This window comes from Phyllopteryx taeniolatus, chromosome 21 (assembly GCF_024500385.1).
Source record: "Phyllopteryx taeniolatus isolate TA_2022b chromosome 21, UOR_Ptae_1.2, whole genome shotgun sequence".
Classification (NCBI taxonomy): Eukaryota; Metazoa; Chordata; class Actinopteri; order Syngnathiformes; family Syngnathidae; genus Phyllopteryx; species Phyllopteryx taeniolatus.
The window spans coordinates 9,368,861-9,382,301 of NC_084522.1; the positions used below are offsets into that span (position 1 = coordinate 9,368,861).

Sequence of the window (13,441 nt, forward strand, 5' to 3'; positions counted from 1 at the left end):
GTGGTGTTGCTTTTACTCTTACAGTTGGCCAGCTTATTTTGTGATGTTAAATTGTTCAACATTTAAAATGCACATTTATTAAGGATTGCGTTTACGTACAATTTAGATTAGGTATTATTATTGTTATTATTATAGATTATTTTAAGGTCTTATGGGCCAGCCCAAGTTTCTGGAAATAACACTTTTCACTTTCTAATGAAATGTTATTGTTATCATCATCATCGTCCATTAGGAAAGCATACCTGCTGTGGGTGAATCAGGACTTGGGGTCAGTGGCTCCAAGACTGTCTCAGTAGATGCATTTCTCTTGTGCTCCTGTGCACAGGAAACCGTATGCAAGTATGTGGGTGTGTAAGATGTTTGTTGCGTCTTTCTGGTTTCGCCGCACAGTCACTCACCGCGTGTGACTCGCTCGTGTTCAGTTTGGCCACCTGCCTGCGCAGCCGCTGGCACTCTCGGTATTTTTCCTTATAGTGTTCGGCTGCCATGTGGAGGCGCAGCTTCAGTTCCTCCACCTCCCTCTGCAGCTCAGCTTCTGCCTCTGAAACAATCAGTGTGCTGGGGGCCAGCTCACCATTGGTCCCCACACCCTGACACAAGGGAGGGTGTCACACTTCATAACTTTTGAAATTGAGAACACAAAATATTTTACAACGTATCAAACTGACACAAATTGAAGCTGATGTTAAAACATGGAAATGCGCAAAGATACAAATTATTTAAGAGAGATACTGACCACTTCTTTGTGTGCAGAGCTCCTCATGCGGTCGAGCTGGCTCTCCATGCGTTGGCACTCGGCCTGCGCATCAGCCAGGCTGGCGCGGAGCTTGTCGGCCTCCAGGCGGGCGCGATACAGTTCGGTCATGGAGTGGTCCCGGGCGCTGGCTGAGTCGCGGAGCTCCGAGGCCAGCAAGGCCGCTTGCTGGCGGGACGCGGCGAGCTGCTCCTCGGCCTGACGGAGCTGCTCGCGCACACGTGCCAGCTCGGCCTGTCGAGAAGAACACACAAACAAATACAGTGAACCCCCACTATATAAGCCATCGTTTTTTTATGGGTTTTTACATTATACAGCCAAATTCGAATTTAGAGTTGTGCGCCTTCAGTAGTGCCACGTTGCGCTGAACATGCCGCGCAGTACTGAACTCTAATGGCTGTAGATGGAATGTAATTAAGAGAAGAAGAAGCAGAGCAGCCTGTGAGTATAGTTTATGCAAACATTTTGATGATTAAATATATGTTCAATTTTCTTTTGTTTGCGTGCGTGTGTTACCATAACATCTATGCTAATTTCCGTTAGCCTGTTTATGCCGTTTCACATATATGTTAGTATGACTTTAACATAGTTTGGTTGAACATTTTGGTGTTTATATATATATATATATATATATATATATATATATATAATTGAAATGATCTTTTACGTATCAGTTTTGGAGTAACAAATGGCTTGACACAAGCACTTTTTTGCCTCTTATTTGGAGAACTGGAGGTCTAAGGAATACTTTAAAAAATATTACCTATTACATGATTACTAATACTGCTAGTGAATACTTTACATATTATGTTTTAATTGGTTTAAATGTGTGATAATGTATTTAAATGTGTTTACAAAGTGTGGGAGGGGTAAACTATTTATAGAAATGTATATGGTCTCTCGATATAACTGCTTTCCACTTATTGCAGGTAAGTCTGGAACATATCCCCTGCGTTAAACACTAACAATTGACTAACAGATTTAATCGTCTAGTTAGCTCAGCCTCCACTGGCATATCGTCGCAAATACCTTGTCAGCTTTGAGTGTGAGCAACTCTTTCTCCAGACTGTCCCGCTGGGCCACACAGCTCCTGAGCCTCTCCAGCTCCTCCTGGAACTGAGCGATTGTCACCTCCCGGTTCAGCTCCACTGCCTTCAGCATCTGCAGCTCGGCGCTCAGCTTGGTGTTTTCCAGCTCAGTGCTGCGCAGATGGGCCTGCGCAAGTATTAATATAAACGTATGCAGCTCAAAAGAAGAACTATTTGTGGGTCAACAAGTGTACATTTCTCACCTTGTAGAAGTCCCTCTCGTCTTTCTCCTTCTTCAGCTGGCTCTCCAGGCTGTCTCGCTCTGCTGTCAGCTTCTTCAGACGGTCACGCAGGCTAGCGAGTTGAGAGCAGAGTGCCAAATTGAACTTTGCAAACCATACGGCACTACTACTACTACTACTACTACTACTTCTTCTTTAGCGTCTCAGTTTTCATTGACACTTTCAGAGGGGTGTAATTCTATTTAGTAGCAATTCACGAATGTGGTTGCAGCGGTTCAGAACCACATTGCGCCATTTATTTAATACAGGATTTTGCACAAGTCATGCTAAATAAAGCAACCGACGCCTCTCGTTTCGATACAGTGCTGAACTGACACCTGTGATTACGATACAGTACAGTTCTACACCGCTGTGCACTACAACTGCAGTTTTTGTATGGGTTATGTGCCTTGGTAAATGACCCAATTTAACTTAATTGTCAGAAAATTATTTATTTACTGTAAATAATGTCTTTTGTTATTACTCATATTATTATTCATGTTCTTCCATTGAACGGCATGAGGTACACAATTAACCTGTGTATATATGTGTAGCCATTCATACAACAGACATTTTTGTTTGGTGGTGCGCCATTAGATTTTTCTAATGTAAAATATGTGCAGGTTGAGAAACACTGCCTTAAGTCGAAAACAGTGTTTCCAATTACAAGCCTACTTCCACAAGGAATGATTGACTAATTCCTATGTTGAGGAGGCAGTGAAGAACGCTTCAACACTTTCATTCCAACAGTTCTTCACACATACGGGTGATGATTGATGGTCACATGTACACCTCCCGTCACTCACCGGTCCAGCTCCGTCTCTTTCTGCAGGCCTCTCTGAGTGACTCCCAGCAGGTCCTCCTCAAGCTGGCGCACTCGATCTGTCGCCTCCGTCAGCCTCCTCCTCACCTCTTCCCGATCCTCCGACAGACACTGCGAGGAGCGCAGAAGCTCCTGAGGAACAGGGGGGATACGGAATATCACGACATTGGAATCGGCAGCATGATTCAGCAGGCTCAACGTGAATCATGCAATATAAATAACAAATGACAGGTGGTTTCATAGCAAGCTGTATTCCATTCATATGTTATGTTTTGCTACTTTTTCAGCATAGCATTACACACAATCTAGGCTTTTTCAAAATTACAATGGAAGAAGACAAATACAACATAATAACTATAATCACGTGCATCATTTCATGTTCAAGTGTTTTTAATTCATCTATTGTATTTTTGCACAATTATTGCTTTCTCATTAAATTGTTTCTATTTATTCTGTTTACCACATTTTGATCCTAAGTAAATGCACCTGTAGGACCTCAATCGCCCATGGCTCAAGTCATTTCCTGCTGCTCTCAAATCACTAGGGACGAAGTATGAGTTAGATGTCATAATGGGAACTTTATGATGGAGGTAAACTCGCTTTCTGGAAAAGGGATGTTCAGGTTCAACATGATAAATAACAGTATGCGCAAACTGTACGATAAATGATATAATGTCGGTTTTCTTCACGAGTTGCGGCTCGTGAGGAACCAACTTGCTTGAACTTGTGTGTCAATCAGTAGCAAAGAGCAGTAAATCAAGCACAACTAATATCAGTTGTCACTAAACAATAGCTTGTCCACAACCTCATTTGTAATTTATCTACTGTGAATGCACACGCACACGCATAGCTGGATTATTTAAGGACAAGAAGAAGGACTGTAACATGCGCTGTGGACTAGCACACAGTTAAAGCCCAGAGGCCATGTCTCATAGGGGCTTGGCCCTGTGAACATCGGCGTATGATTTTTTTTTTATGGCTGCTGTTTGGGAAGCACTTTAGCAGTTCATAAAGACCTTATAAAAAGTGTAGTCATAAAATTAGCAGCCACAAAAAATATACTTAGCATCTCATGTAAAACTCAAAAGGATATTTTCATCAGGCATGACATGCCTACTGTAAAATAAACGTGGACGCGCACACACACGTCATATATGTACACTTGAAAGGCAGTTGAATGAAAAGCACAGTGGTAATAACAGAGTGTGTGTGTATTACCCTGCAATTTATGGCGATTTTGTCCTTCATAAAAAGAGCAACTAAAAAGTCTAACTCAAAGCAGCCTGCTTACTTTGGGCCTGCACCGGACAGCGCCACTAGAGGGAGATAGCACACAAGAAGCAAAGATGATAAATATGATCACACCTTCCAGCCAAACTAGTTTGTCAAACGAGCAATTAATACAAATACTAACCGCAAAACAATAGCAAACATTTCACGAGTTTCAACTGTATCAATCTTTCAAAATATTTTTATTACAAACATTCAATGTTTACTAACAATCAACCTAATTTGGCAAATGGCTTTGTATGCATTTGAGTAGAAAAACATTGCATCTTAAATGACCGTGAAAGAGAGACAGGAAGAAATAAACATTGAAAAAAGCATTGCGTGACTGAGGGGTGTTTGTCCCTCAGCCTGGGCAGGGCGGTTTTGTGGACTACCATCCTCTTATTCGACACATGGCCGAAAAGGGTTTGCGAGCATAATGAGCATTTGTGTACGTGTGTTTGTGTGTGTGCAGTCGAGGAGCCCAGTGGACCCAGATGTGTATAAGTGCGCATTTGACGCCATGTTTCTTAACTCTGCGGTTGCGATGGCATCGTCCCCGACGCCAGATGCCCAGGAAGTCGGAGTCGCAATTTCGTTCTAGCCCACTGAGCCAGGTCATTAAAGCCGCAGACAAAGACTGCCGTGCACATACACACAAAGTTAAACAGACACACACATGCTGTAGCTAATTGTGTGTCTATTGAGCATAGATGGAGATTATTCATAAATCCGGTGCCTTTGAAGACTTCAGACCTGCGTTCACTGGTGAGGAACCGGCTCCAGCTCCATCATGTGTCTGTGTACGCACACTCGCCCAGCTAAAAACAGAACTGCCAACCTATAAAAATTCACTTACAGAACAATTTGTCCAAATGCATCTGAATTTCCATAGTTTCAAAATTTTGTCAAGAACATTTCTATGCAACAGTCATAATCATAATCGTTAATATATTATGGCTTCAATAGTTGTCATTGTAATGTTTTTATTACATCAACCTTGTAATGGTGGGCCCAGTTGCAGCCTGAATCAAAGTACCTGTATATGAGATTTTGACGTTCCATCATCAAAAATATCTGTGTCTATAGATTAATTCACCTTTGCCAATTCGTGTTTTCAACACTGGTAACAAAAAAAACGCAAGACTATTAAAGCAGATTAACCAGATCCCAAACGTCAAAATTAAAAGTCAGCACTCTATTTTGCAAATAAACAAGTACATTTCCTGATAGACTCGATTTTGAATAGTTTATGCATGGACAGTAGTTTTGGTTTCTATTTTGTGCAATGTACTTCTGTAAATGTACAAGTACATGTAAGAAGAAATGTAAATACATCTTCTCTTGCATGCTATTTATGTTACATATTTATATTTCCTATATCCACAATTCCTGCTGAAACGATGCAAATTTCCCCATTGTGGGACTAATAAAGGTTGACTTATCTTATTTTACAAATATTCATTAATAATAATAACGTTCTAAAGTGACGTGTGCAGTGACTTACTAATTTATTTCTGGTTCAGACGCGACATCCTTTGTGGATGTGTATTAATTTATATTTATATCTCAAAACACGTCACCAAATCAGTTATTTTGATATTTTGCGACTGCCTGCAATGATAGCTTAGCAATTGCATGGCTTTGACAGTTTTCGCCAAGCCACTACTCGTCCTCCCTTCGTGACATTTTTTTGTAAGAAGCATGGTAATACGCACAGCCCATTTCGTTAAACACAAGTACATACTCAACTTTCAATATTGCACATTTGCCTTTGTCAAATTATTTACAGCAGCGGTTCCCAAACCTTTGTGCACCATGGACCGGTTTCCCGTAAAGCAATATTTTGACAGACTGGCATATAGAAAATATAAATACAACTTCCCTTTACTCTAAATGTACTTGTCCTCATTAGTAGGAGCCCTGCAATTGTTTGAACTTTTTTTTTATTCTTCCACAAGAAGGCCCCATCTTGGGGTGACACACCGAGAGTGTTACTAATGTCCCGTCTAGTCTGTAATTTGGTTTTGGTCACCCTAGAAAATCTTGCTTCACAAAGAGGGTAGTTGGAAATAGAAGAAAGGGATTCAGTGCTTTTTTTGGTAGTTTTGAAGGCTCCATTATGGCCGTATATTACGCAGAACGGGCTCGGTGTGTGAGAATCATCTGTAGCGATAAGCCTGTATTTTAAGTAGGACTTATATTTTACTTTCTGAAGAAGCTCTCCAAAAATGTATTTTTAACTGCATTTTGCTACCTTGTGGGTTGACGGCCAGTTTGACGTGTACAGAGGCACAATTCAAAATTCTTTCAGAATCTCTTTTTTTGGGTCGCTTTCTCTGAGCAAATGCCCCACGGACTGGTGGTTGGGAACTGCTAATCAACCGTCCATATCATGTCTGCACTGACAAATAATTGCAGTCTTAATATCCAACCTGGTTGTGTGTGCGCAGCAGGCAGCACGTCTCCCTCTCCTGCTCTCGCTCCCGGGAAAGTCGCTTCTGCTCCTCCTGCAGCTGCTGCTTTTCCTCCTGGAGGAGCCGCATGGCCTGCAGGAGGTCCCTGCGTTCCTGCTGTGCCTCCTCCACGCGCTGCCAAAAAGTAAGAATGATGAGGATTAGCGATTTTGTAGTTTATTGTATAACAATGTGTGCTGTGTGTCCAAGGCTGAATAGAATGGACTCTATCCAGTTACATGGCTACTTATAGCAGTGCCATTCATACCTCCAGCAGGCCAGTCTTGGTGGTGACCACCAGTATGTCGGAATTGCTGTCATCCTCACTGACAGTCAGCAACTCTTCGGTGGGTGTGGCGGACCTGAATTGGAAGGGTGTGCTAGCCCCCCTTATGTCACCGCTGTGCGTCACATAGCAGAACTGGTAGAATTCCCCGTCAGACTTGGGAACATAATAACCTAGGAGACATAACAAGGGATCTATCAGTTGTATTGTGTTACTAAACCACACATTGCTGTCATTGGAACCCATAGTTCCCTTCAATTGAAGAATAAAGATGTGAAAACAGTGTGAACCCCTCTTTATTGAGGGTGATAGGTGAAAACCTGCAATAGACAATTTTAAAATATATATTTTGATCCCTCCCACACTATTTGAACACATTGTAAATGTAATGGAAAATACACACAAAATTGCAGGCATAAAATGTATAGAAAATAGGAAGTATATTGCAAAAACCCATAAAAAATGCTGTTTAAAAAATGTGAAAAGGCAATCAATAATCCAAATCTGTCAAGCACTGAGGAAGTTATGATTTACATTGAATTTTAGGTTAAATTCTGCATAACTTGATTTATCTATTTATTTGTTTATTTATTACGAAAGTTTGCTCCTGTGATTTGAAGGTCTTTCACTCACCTGGTTCGCCAATGGAGACGGTAAGTGCAAGAAATCCGCCAGCAAACTGCATTTACCACAGCATGCGCTCATATTTTCATTGTGTAGTATCTGACCATTCCAGGCCCAGTAAAACATTTTCAGTCCCGTACTATGTGTGTGTGTGTGTGTGTGTGTGCGTGTGAGAGAGAGAGAGAGAGAGTGCAGTTTCAGAAGTGCTTAGGTCCCAGGGCGACGTGTGGTTATTTTTCCTTATTAAATAAGAGTGCCGCTTTTTATATGCGTCATAAAATTGTGAAGTTACTTCGGAAAAGCCTGGGTCTGCATGCCGGCTTAAATCGGTGAATGTGTGTGTGTGTGTGTGTGCATATGGCTTATGTACCTTGAAACACCACAGTCATGTGCACACTACTACTTCCTGGTACATAATTTTCAGGCATGGGAGACCACAGGAAGGTGTAGTAATCTCTAGCTGTGCTCCAGCCCACCTGAGGACACACCACATGCAAGGTAATGTAAAAGACTGAAACATTCAATAAATGACCAATGTAACACACGTATGGACTGTATATAGATGTTTATTCGTTGTATATACAGGTTTGTCTGCAAGAGATCTTTATTTGTCATACATTCTAAAACAACATTCAATCACAAGAATGGTGCAGATACAGTAGAGCAAACCTCTGCCAAAGCCAAATAAGACTAATTTAGATCATCACTAAATTGTACCTTACACTGTATTACACAGTATACCCACCTCATGTCCTAATTTTGTGATTAACATTTGTGCATTAATCACTGTAATGGAGGAAAAGGCCCCCAACATTTCTTGCTATGTAAAAAGTCCCTGTACATATAAATATCTTCTAAATTTGACACACCACAGGGAAGAGTTTTGTTACCGATCCTGACAAATTTGAATGACTAAAAAAAATGAGGCTTCAAAATTGTGAAAAATCAAGGCCTTGTCTCTGCTCTCAAACGTTGTGGGCATGGCTGCCGAATGCGCTGAAACCACGCCTCGCTCATCTCTAATAAATATATTCGCTTAAAGCCTCCGGTGGCTGCAATATATTCCACTGGGTCTTTGTGGGGCTCTGCCTGCCGTGACAAGAGGCACTAGCCACCGGCTAGCTCGCAAACTAACTGGCTTGGACCTAGTCTTAAAAACAAAACGTGGAGTAGCATTTTTTTTTTTTTAGTTGGCCCATAGCTCACATCTCCAAAAATTGTTGTGGAGATCAGTTATGCTTGTTCCTCCATAATCCTGCTCCAAATAAAGAAATGACAGTGAAAATACTGACTTTATAGCGTACTTAGCATAAGTAAATTCAAAGAGTACACAAAACAAAGAGAGAAACAATGGAAACCACACACCTCCTTTTCCACTGTCCTTGCCCCTGTTTGGCTCTTAAAAAGAGAGGGGCAGCTGGGGTGGGAGGGTTTGTGTGTGTGCATGCGCAAAAAAAGTGTAGCTGGGCGAAAAAGATTAGAGCACAAAAGGTGACAATTTTACACAAAATGGCAAGGGAAATGTAACTCAATGGACTGCATGTGTTGCTAGGTGGCTGATGATGAAAGTAACTCCTCAACTCGGGTCCTGTGTCATACACCTCTCGCCCCAAACACACATATTCATGCTTGTGACACAACAGAGCTGCGCTCACTCGGGTGATAGTTAGTCACCCACTTAGGTTACATATGAGAAAAAAAATGTAGCAACACAAGAGTTTCTCACGTGGACGGCAGCCGCACAGCATAGTTAGTGGCTATGCAGGAAGGAGCAGGATGCACGCAATTGAAACATGTCACTCAATGTGTGGCAGGAGCCAACCCTATTACCGTATGTGAACGTGTAATTCCCTTTTTTTTAAGTGGAGTTGCGCAAAAATTCAGAGGCTTAACTGGCATTGTGTATCTCGCGTGACAAATCTTGTGAGACTTCAGTGAAGTGAGAATCTGAAGGACTAAGTCCATAGATGTGTTTTTTCCATTTTGTGATGCTACCACATAGAGGGGTATCCGTAATGGAAACAAAAAAAATTGTGATGATAATACAACTGGAATTTATCGTAACAAATAAAAGCAGAACACGCGTCTCTGTCCTGTCTGTCTTGCCCCCCGATGGCCTCCCGCCAGCTCGGCTTGTCCGCTCACGCGTGTTTGCAAAGCAGCGAGGAGACATAAATAATTTTGCTAATTGCAGAGTAAAGTTGACTGACGTTCGCTTTGGTATGGTATGGCATTCCAGCGCACCAGTGATGTTATAAAGTAATCACAGGCACGGTTGCTATCAATCATTCAGCCAAGGTGTGAGGGAACAGCGCGATGACACCTAAATTACACACTAGCACGACGGGTTTCTCCCTGCCCACCCAACAAACATGCCACAACCAAAATCCTCCAACGGGGCTTTTTAGACAGCTGTTTGCTTCATCACATTCAAACTAAATCAACATTTGAACAAAGAAATGTATTAAAGGTTTGATAGGAAAATTACTTGAAGACAAAAGTTGTCAAGCGTCTACAAGGCTGGCTGGTGCTGACAGTCAACACAGATACACGGCAGGCTGTGAACACTTTCAGCCACTAGGAGGCGTCGGTGCACAACTCAATTAAAACAAGTAAATCTGTGCAGTGTGAGTCATCCCTGTATCCTGCCAGCTTCCATACTCTTGTCACTGAAACAAACGTGAATACTCTATGTACGACACTCAATGTTGTTGGGAATATTTAATACACGACAATACCCAGATCCTCTAGAATTGTGTGAAAGCATAGATACAGACATCAGACGTATACTCCAACATGAGGCCCCAACCATCAAACGAGTTTAATTAGCACGGATTACGATTTTTCCAATCGACTTTTTCCAAATAAACTTCCAACGACTTTATTACTTTTTAATTGAGCCGGCGGATTTGAAGTCAATGTCTTAAAATAACGATAAAATGGTTGCCTTTTGACTTTACAGGGGCATTTAGTTTCTCACTTTATATTTCCTGATAATTAGATCTAAGATTGTATTGGCTTGATACAAGAGTAAAGAGGATGGCAAGGAGGAAGTGGAGATAAGATTGATGTGAGAGTCATAAATGTGTAAGGGAAGGACGTCCTAATGAGAATCAAAATGCTTCACAATGTTTGCACCCCCCTGACCCCCCATTGCGACCTGCTGCATCCAGCCCACCATGTACACTCTTTCTGCTTGCAAAGCAACCACAGCAAAACTTTAGCAGAGTAGTGACGAGCTGAGGCATTAAGTGCATCAAATTTCAGACGTTGAACCATTGTCAATTAAAATCTAAAGGACTAACTTGTACATGATATAACTCATGTTTTGATTTTTCATCGCCTTTTGTGTGTGTGTGTGTGAGATGCCATCAAGAAAGGGTACCAGTGACGAGAAAGAATTAAAGTGCAATAATCACCATGAAAAAAATAAATGGAACTTATTGTGATGTTGAAAAACACTACACGTCTCTGTCTTGACTGCTTGGTACAAAATTATAGGAAGAACGTGATTTGCAGCTGCATCTTTATGGAAAGAAACTCACCTCCCGCACAAGCATAAAAGGCAAACATATTATGGAAATTTGACTTTTTAACAATTGAACACAAATAGGTGGGTCTCTGGCAAAATTAAATACCAAATACGTCTTTAGTTATCTGCCTATTTTAGAAATGTGTCTGTAAGCGAGCTAATCTGCAATTCCGCCCCACTTTTACAGAACAGTGGGGCAAATTTACATAATAACCACCTGCACACTAAATTTCTCAGCCAATGACATGGCCAGCTAGGCTAGCCAAAATTACAGAGAGAGCCGCTTTGAGGCAGCGACTGAAACATGTCAAAGCCAAAAGAACCCAGGATTAGCTTCTGATAATAGTGTTATAATAATGTTCGGCTCAGTTGTCGAGGGGCTGGGGTTATTTGTGTTTGGCGATGTCATGAGCCACATGGCTACACTATTTTAAGTGTAATTCATTCGCTTGATTATGAAATGCATACCCAACGCAACGCTAAACAGCAGTTATAAAGCAGAATTTACCTTAAAGATGCCCACCCAGTCTTTGGGGTGGGGTGTGATGTAAGTGGTGACAATGTAACGACATTCCAGGGGTGCCTGAGGGAGGAAACTTTTGCCAACATTCTGGAAGATGACGTGGGAAAAGTTGGACGTTTCCATGACACTGACGCTGCTGCCAGGTGAGGAATCCACAACCTGGAACGAGGACATTGTATCCTGTTGTTCACTTCATTTGTCTGTGGAGGAAAAGAAGCAGAGGACAGGGAATATCACACACTTTTACCCTTTGACGTGCAATAGCATACTTTCAATCACAGGTGTCAAGCTCAAGGCTCACAGGACACCTGCGACCCTCTGTCATTTTATGTGGTCCCCGCAAATTCTTGCAACCAAAACATCGTGGCGAGCTCGAGACTTAAAAAACAAAAAAATAGCACAGTACTAACCTAACTTCCAGCGATATTTAATAAAAACCCGCTCCCAGGCTTTTCTGATGGAGCCAAAGCAATAACATATGCCATTATTACGTTTTTTTAATATAATCATAGTTTACAGTTTTTACTGTTATAGTTGCAATTATGACATTATTAAGTTGTTTTTGATATAATCATAGTTTACAGTTTTTACTGTTATAGTTGCAATTGGTGCGGCACGGTGAACAACTGATTAGCACATCTGCCTCACAGTTCTGAGGACACGGGTTCAACCCCCGGTCCTGCCGTGTGGAGTTTGCATGTTCTCCCCGTGCCTGCGTGGGTTTTCCCCGGGCACTGCAGTTTCCTCCCACATCCCAAAAACATGCCTGGTAGGTTAACTGACAACTCTAAATTGCCAGAGGTGTGAATATGAGTGCGAATGGTTGTTTGTTTGTATGTCCTCCTGCCCGATGATAGCTGGGATAGGCTCCAGCACGCCCGCGACCCTAGTGAGGAGAAGCGGCTCCGAAAATGGATGGATATATATGTGTGTGTGTGTGTGTCCATAATGAAAAAAATAGGTTTGACACAGCAACTTTAAATGATGAAATGAACCATAAAAGTGCCTATCATGTGCACATGCTTTAAGATGTCATCTACTTTACTGTTCAAAGTACAAAACAGGACAATTCATTTATGATTTTCTCACTTTAATATACTTGTACTAGATTTGTATTATTTAACTGAACGTTTTTTTTCATTGCTATTACCTACGTGGATTCATGCCTACTGGATAAAATTCCAACAATATATAAAATAACCAACATCAAATAATATTATCACTGTGTTACTATTGAGTTCCAATTAGCTTTAGAATCATGGTAATTTGAATACAGTAGACCCATCTATGTAATACATTAATCAGTATAAACAATATATAAACTAAAAGATGAGATAAAGGAATGAACATTTGCTGGATACCCAAGTACCTAATCCTGAACCTTTGTTATTGAGGCTATGCTAACTGACATACGTGTGCGTCCTCAGCCTTGAGGACACCCGATCTTGAATAAGTACGTAGTCATCGCAATTCTAGTGGCTAAATTGCTAACGTAGCCGGGGAACAGGCCATGTCGTGTCAAGTCATTAGCTAGCTAAACATTGCCCCAGCCAGAAGGCTTAGCACAGAGAATGGCTCAATCGATCACATCACGGGCGCTAAATTGGCTTCAAAATGCAAGAGTACCCATTTTTAAGAACTCCCAGTGGAATATCTCGCGGGCGGTTCGCTGTTTTGGTCCCTATCCTGGGCGCGATGTTGTGAAAGCGCTGACGATGATGATGATGATGATAATGATGCGCCGCTTCCTGAAAGCAAACGATGGTCCACTTCCGGGATGAGGAGGCGATTACGCGGATGCTGAGGCAAGCAAGAGATTATTGAAACAAAAGGACAAAAACATCACTTAAATAGCCATTTATGTT

General features: G+C 41.6%; 1 protein-coding gene across 4 annotated transcripts in view; it reads right to left on the reverse strand.

Moving 5' to 3' along the window:
• The window catches only part of tax1bp1a (Tax1 (human T-cell leukemia virus type I) binding protein 1a), a 27,125-nt gene extending 13,770 nt beyond the window's left edge, over nt 1-13,355 (reverse strand). For all 4 annotated transcript variants that reach the window (XM_061761177.1, XM_061761175.1, XM_061761174.1 and 1 more), the window contains exons 1-11: nt 13,203-13,355; nt 11,562-11,776; nt 7,892-7,997; nt 6,880-7,070; nt 6,591-6,746; nt 2,870-3,018; nt 2,046-2,136; nt 1,784-1,969; nt 737-988; nt 399-590; nt 243-315 (exon numbers count right to left, since the gene is read on the reverse strand). In XM_061761177.1, the coding sequence (XP_061617161.1) occupies nt 243-315; nt 399-590; nt 737-988; nt 1,784-1,969; nt 2,046-2,136; nt 2,870-3,018; nt 6,591-6,746; nt 6,880-7,070; nt 7,892-7,997; nt 11,562-11,750 (1,585 nt within the window). In that variant the 5' untranslated portion in view covers nt 11,751-11,776; nt 13,203-13,355. The remainder of the gene's footprint in view (nt 1-242; nt 316-398; nt 591-736; nt 989-1,783; nt 1,970-2,045; nt 2,137-2,869; nt 3,019-6,590; nt 6,747-6,879; nt 7,071-7,891; nt 7,998-11,561; nt 11,777-13,202) is intronic.
• Nucleotides 13,356-13,441: the final 86 nt, after the last annotated feature.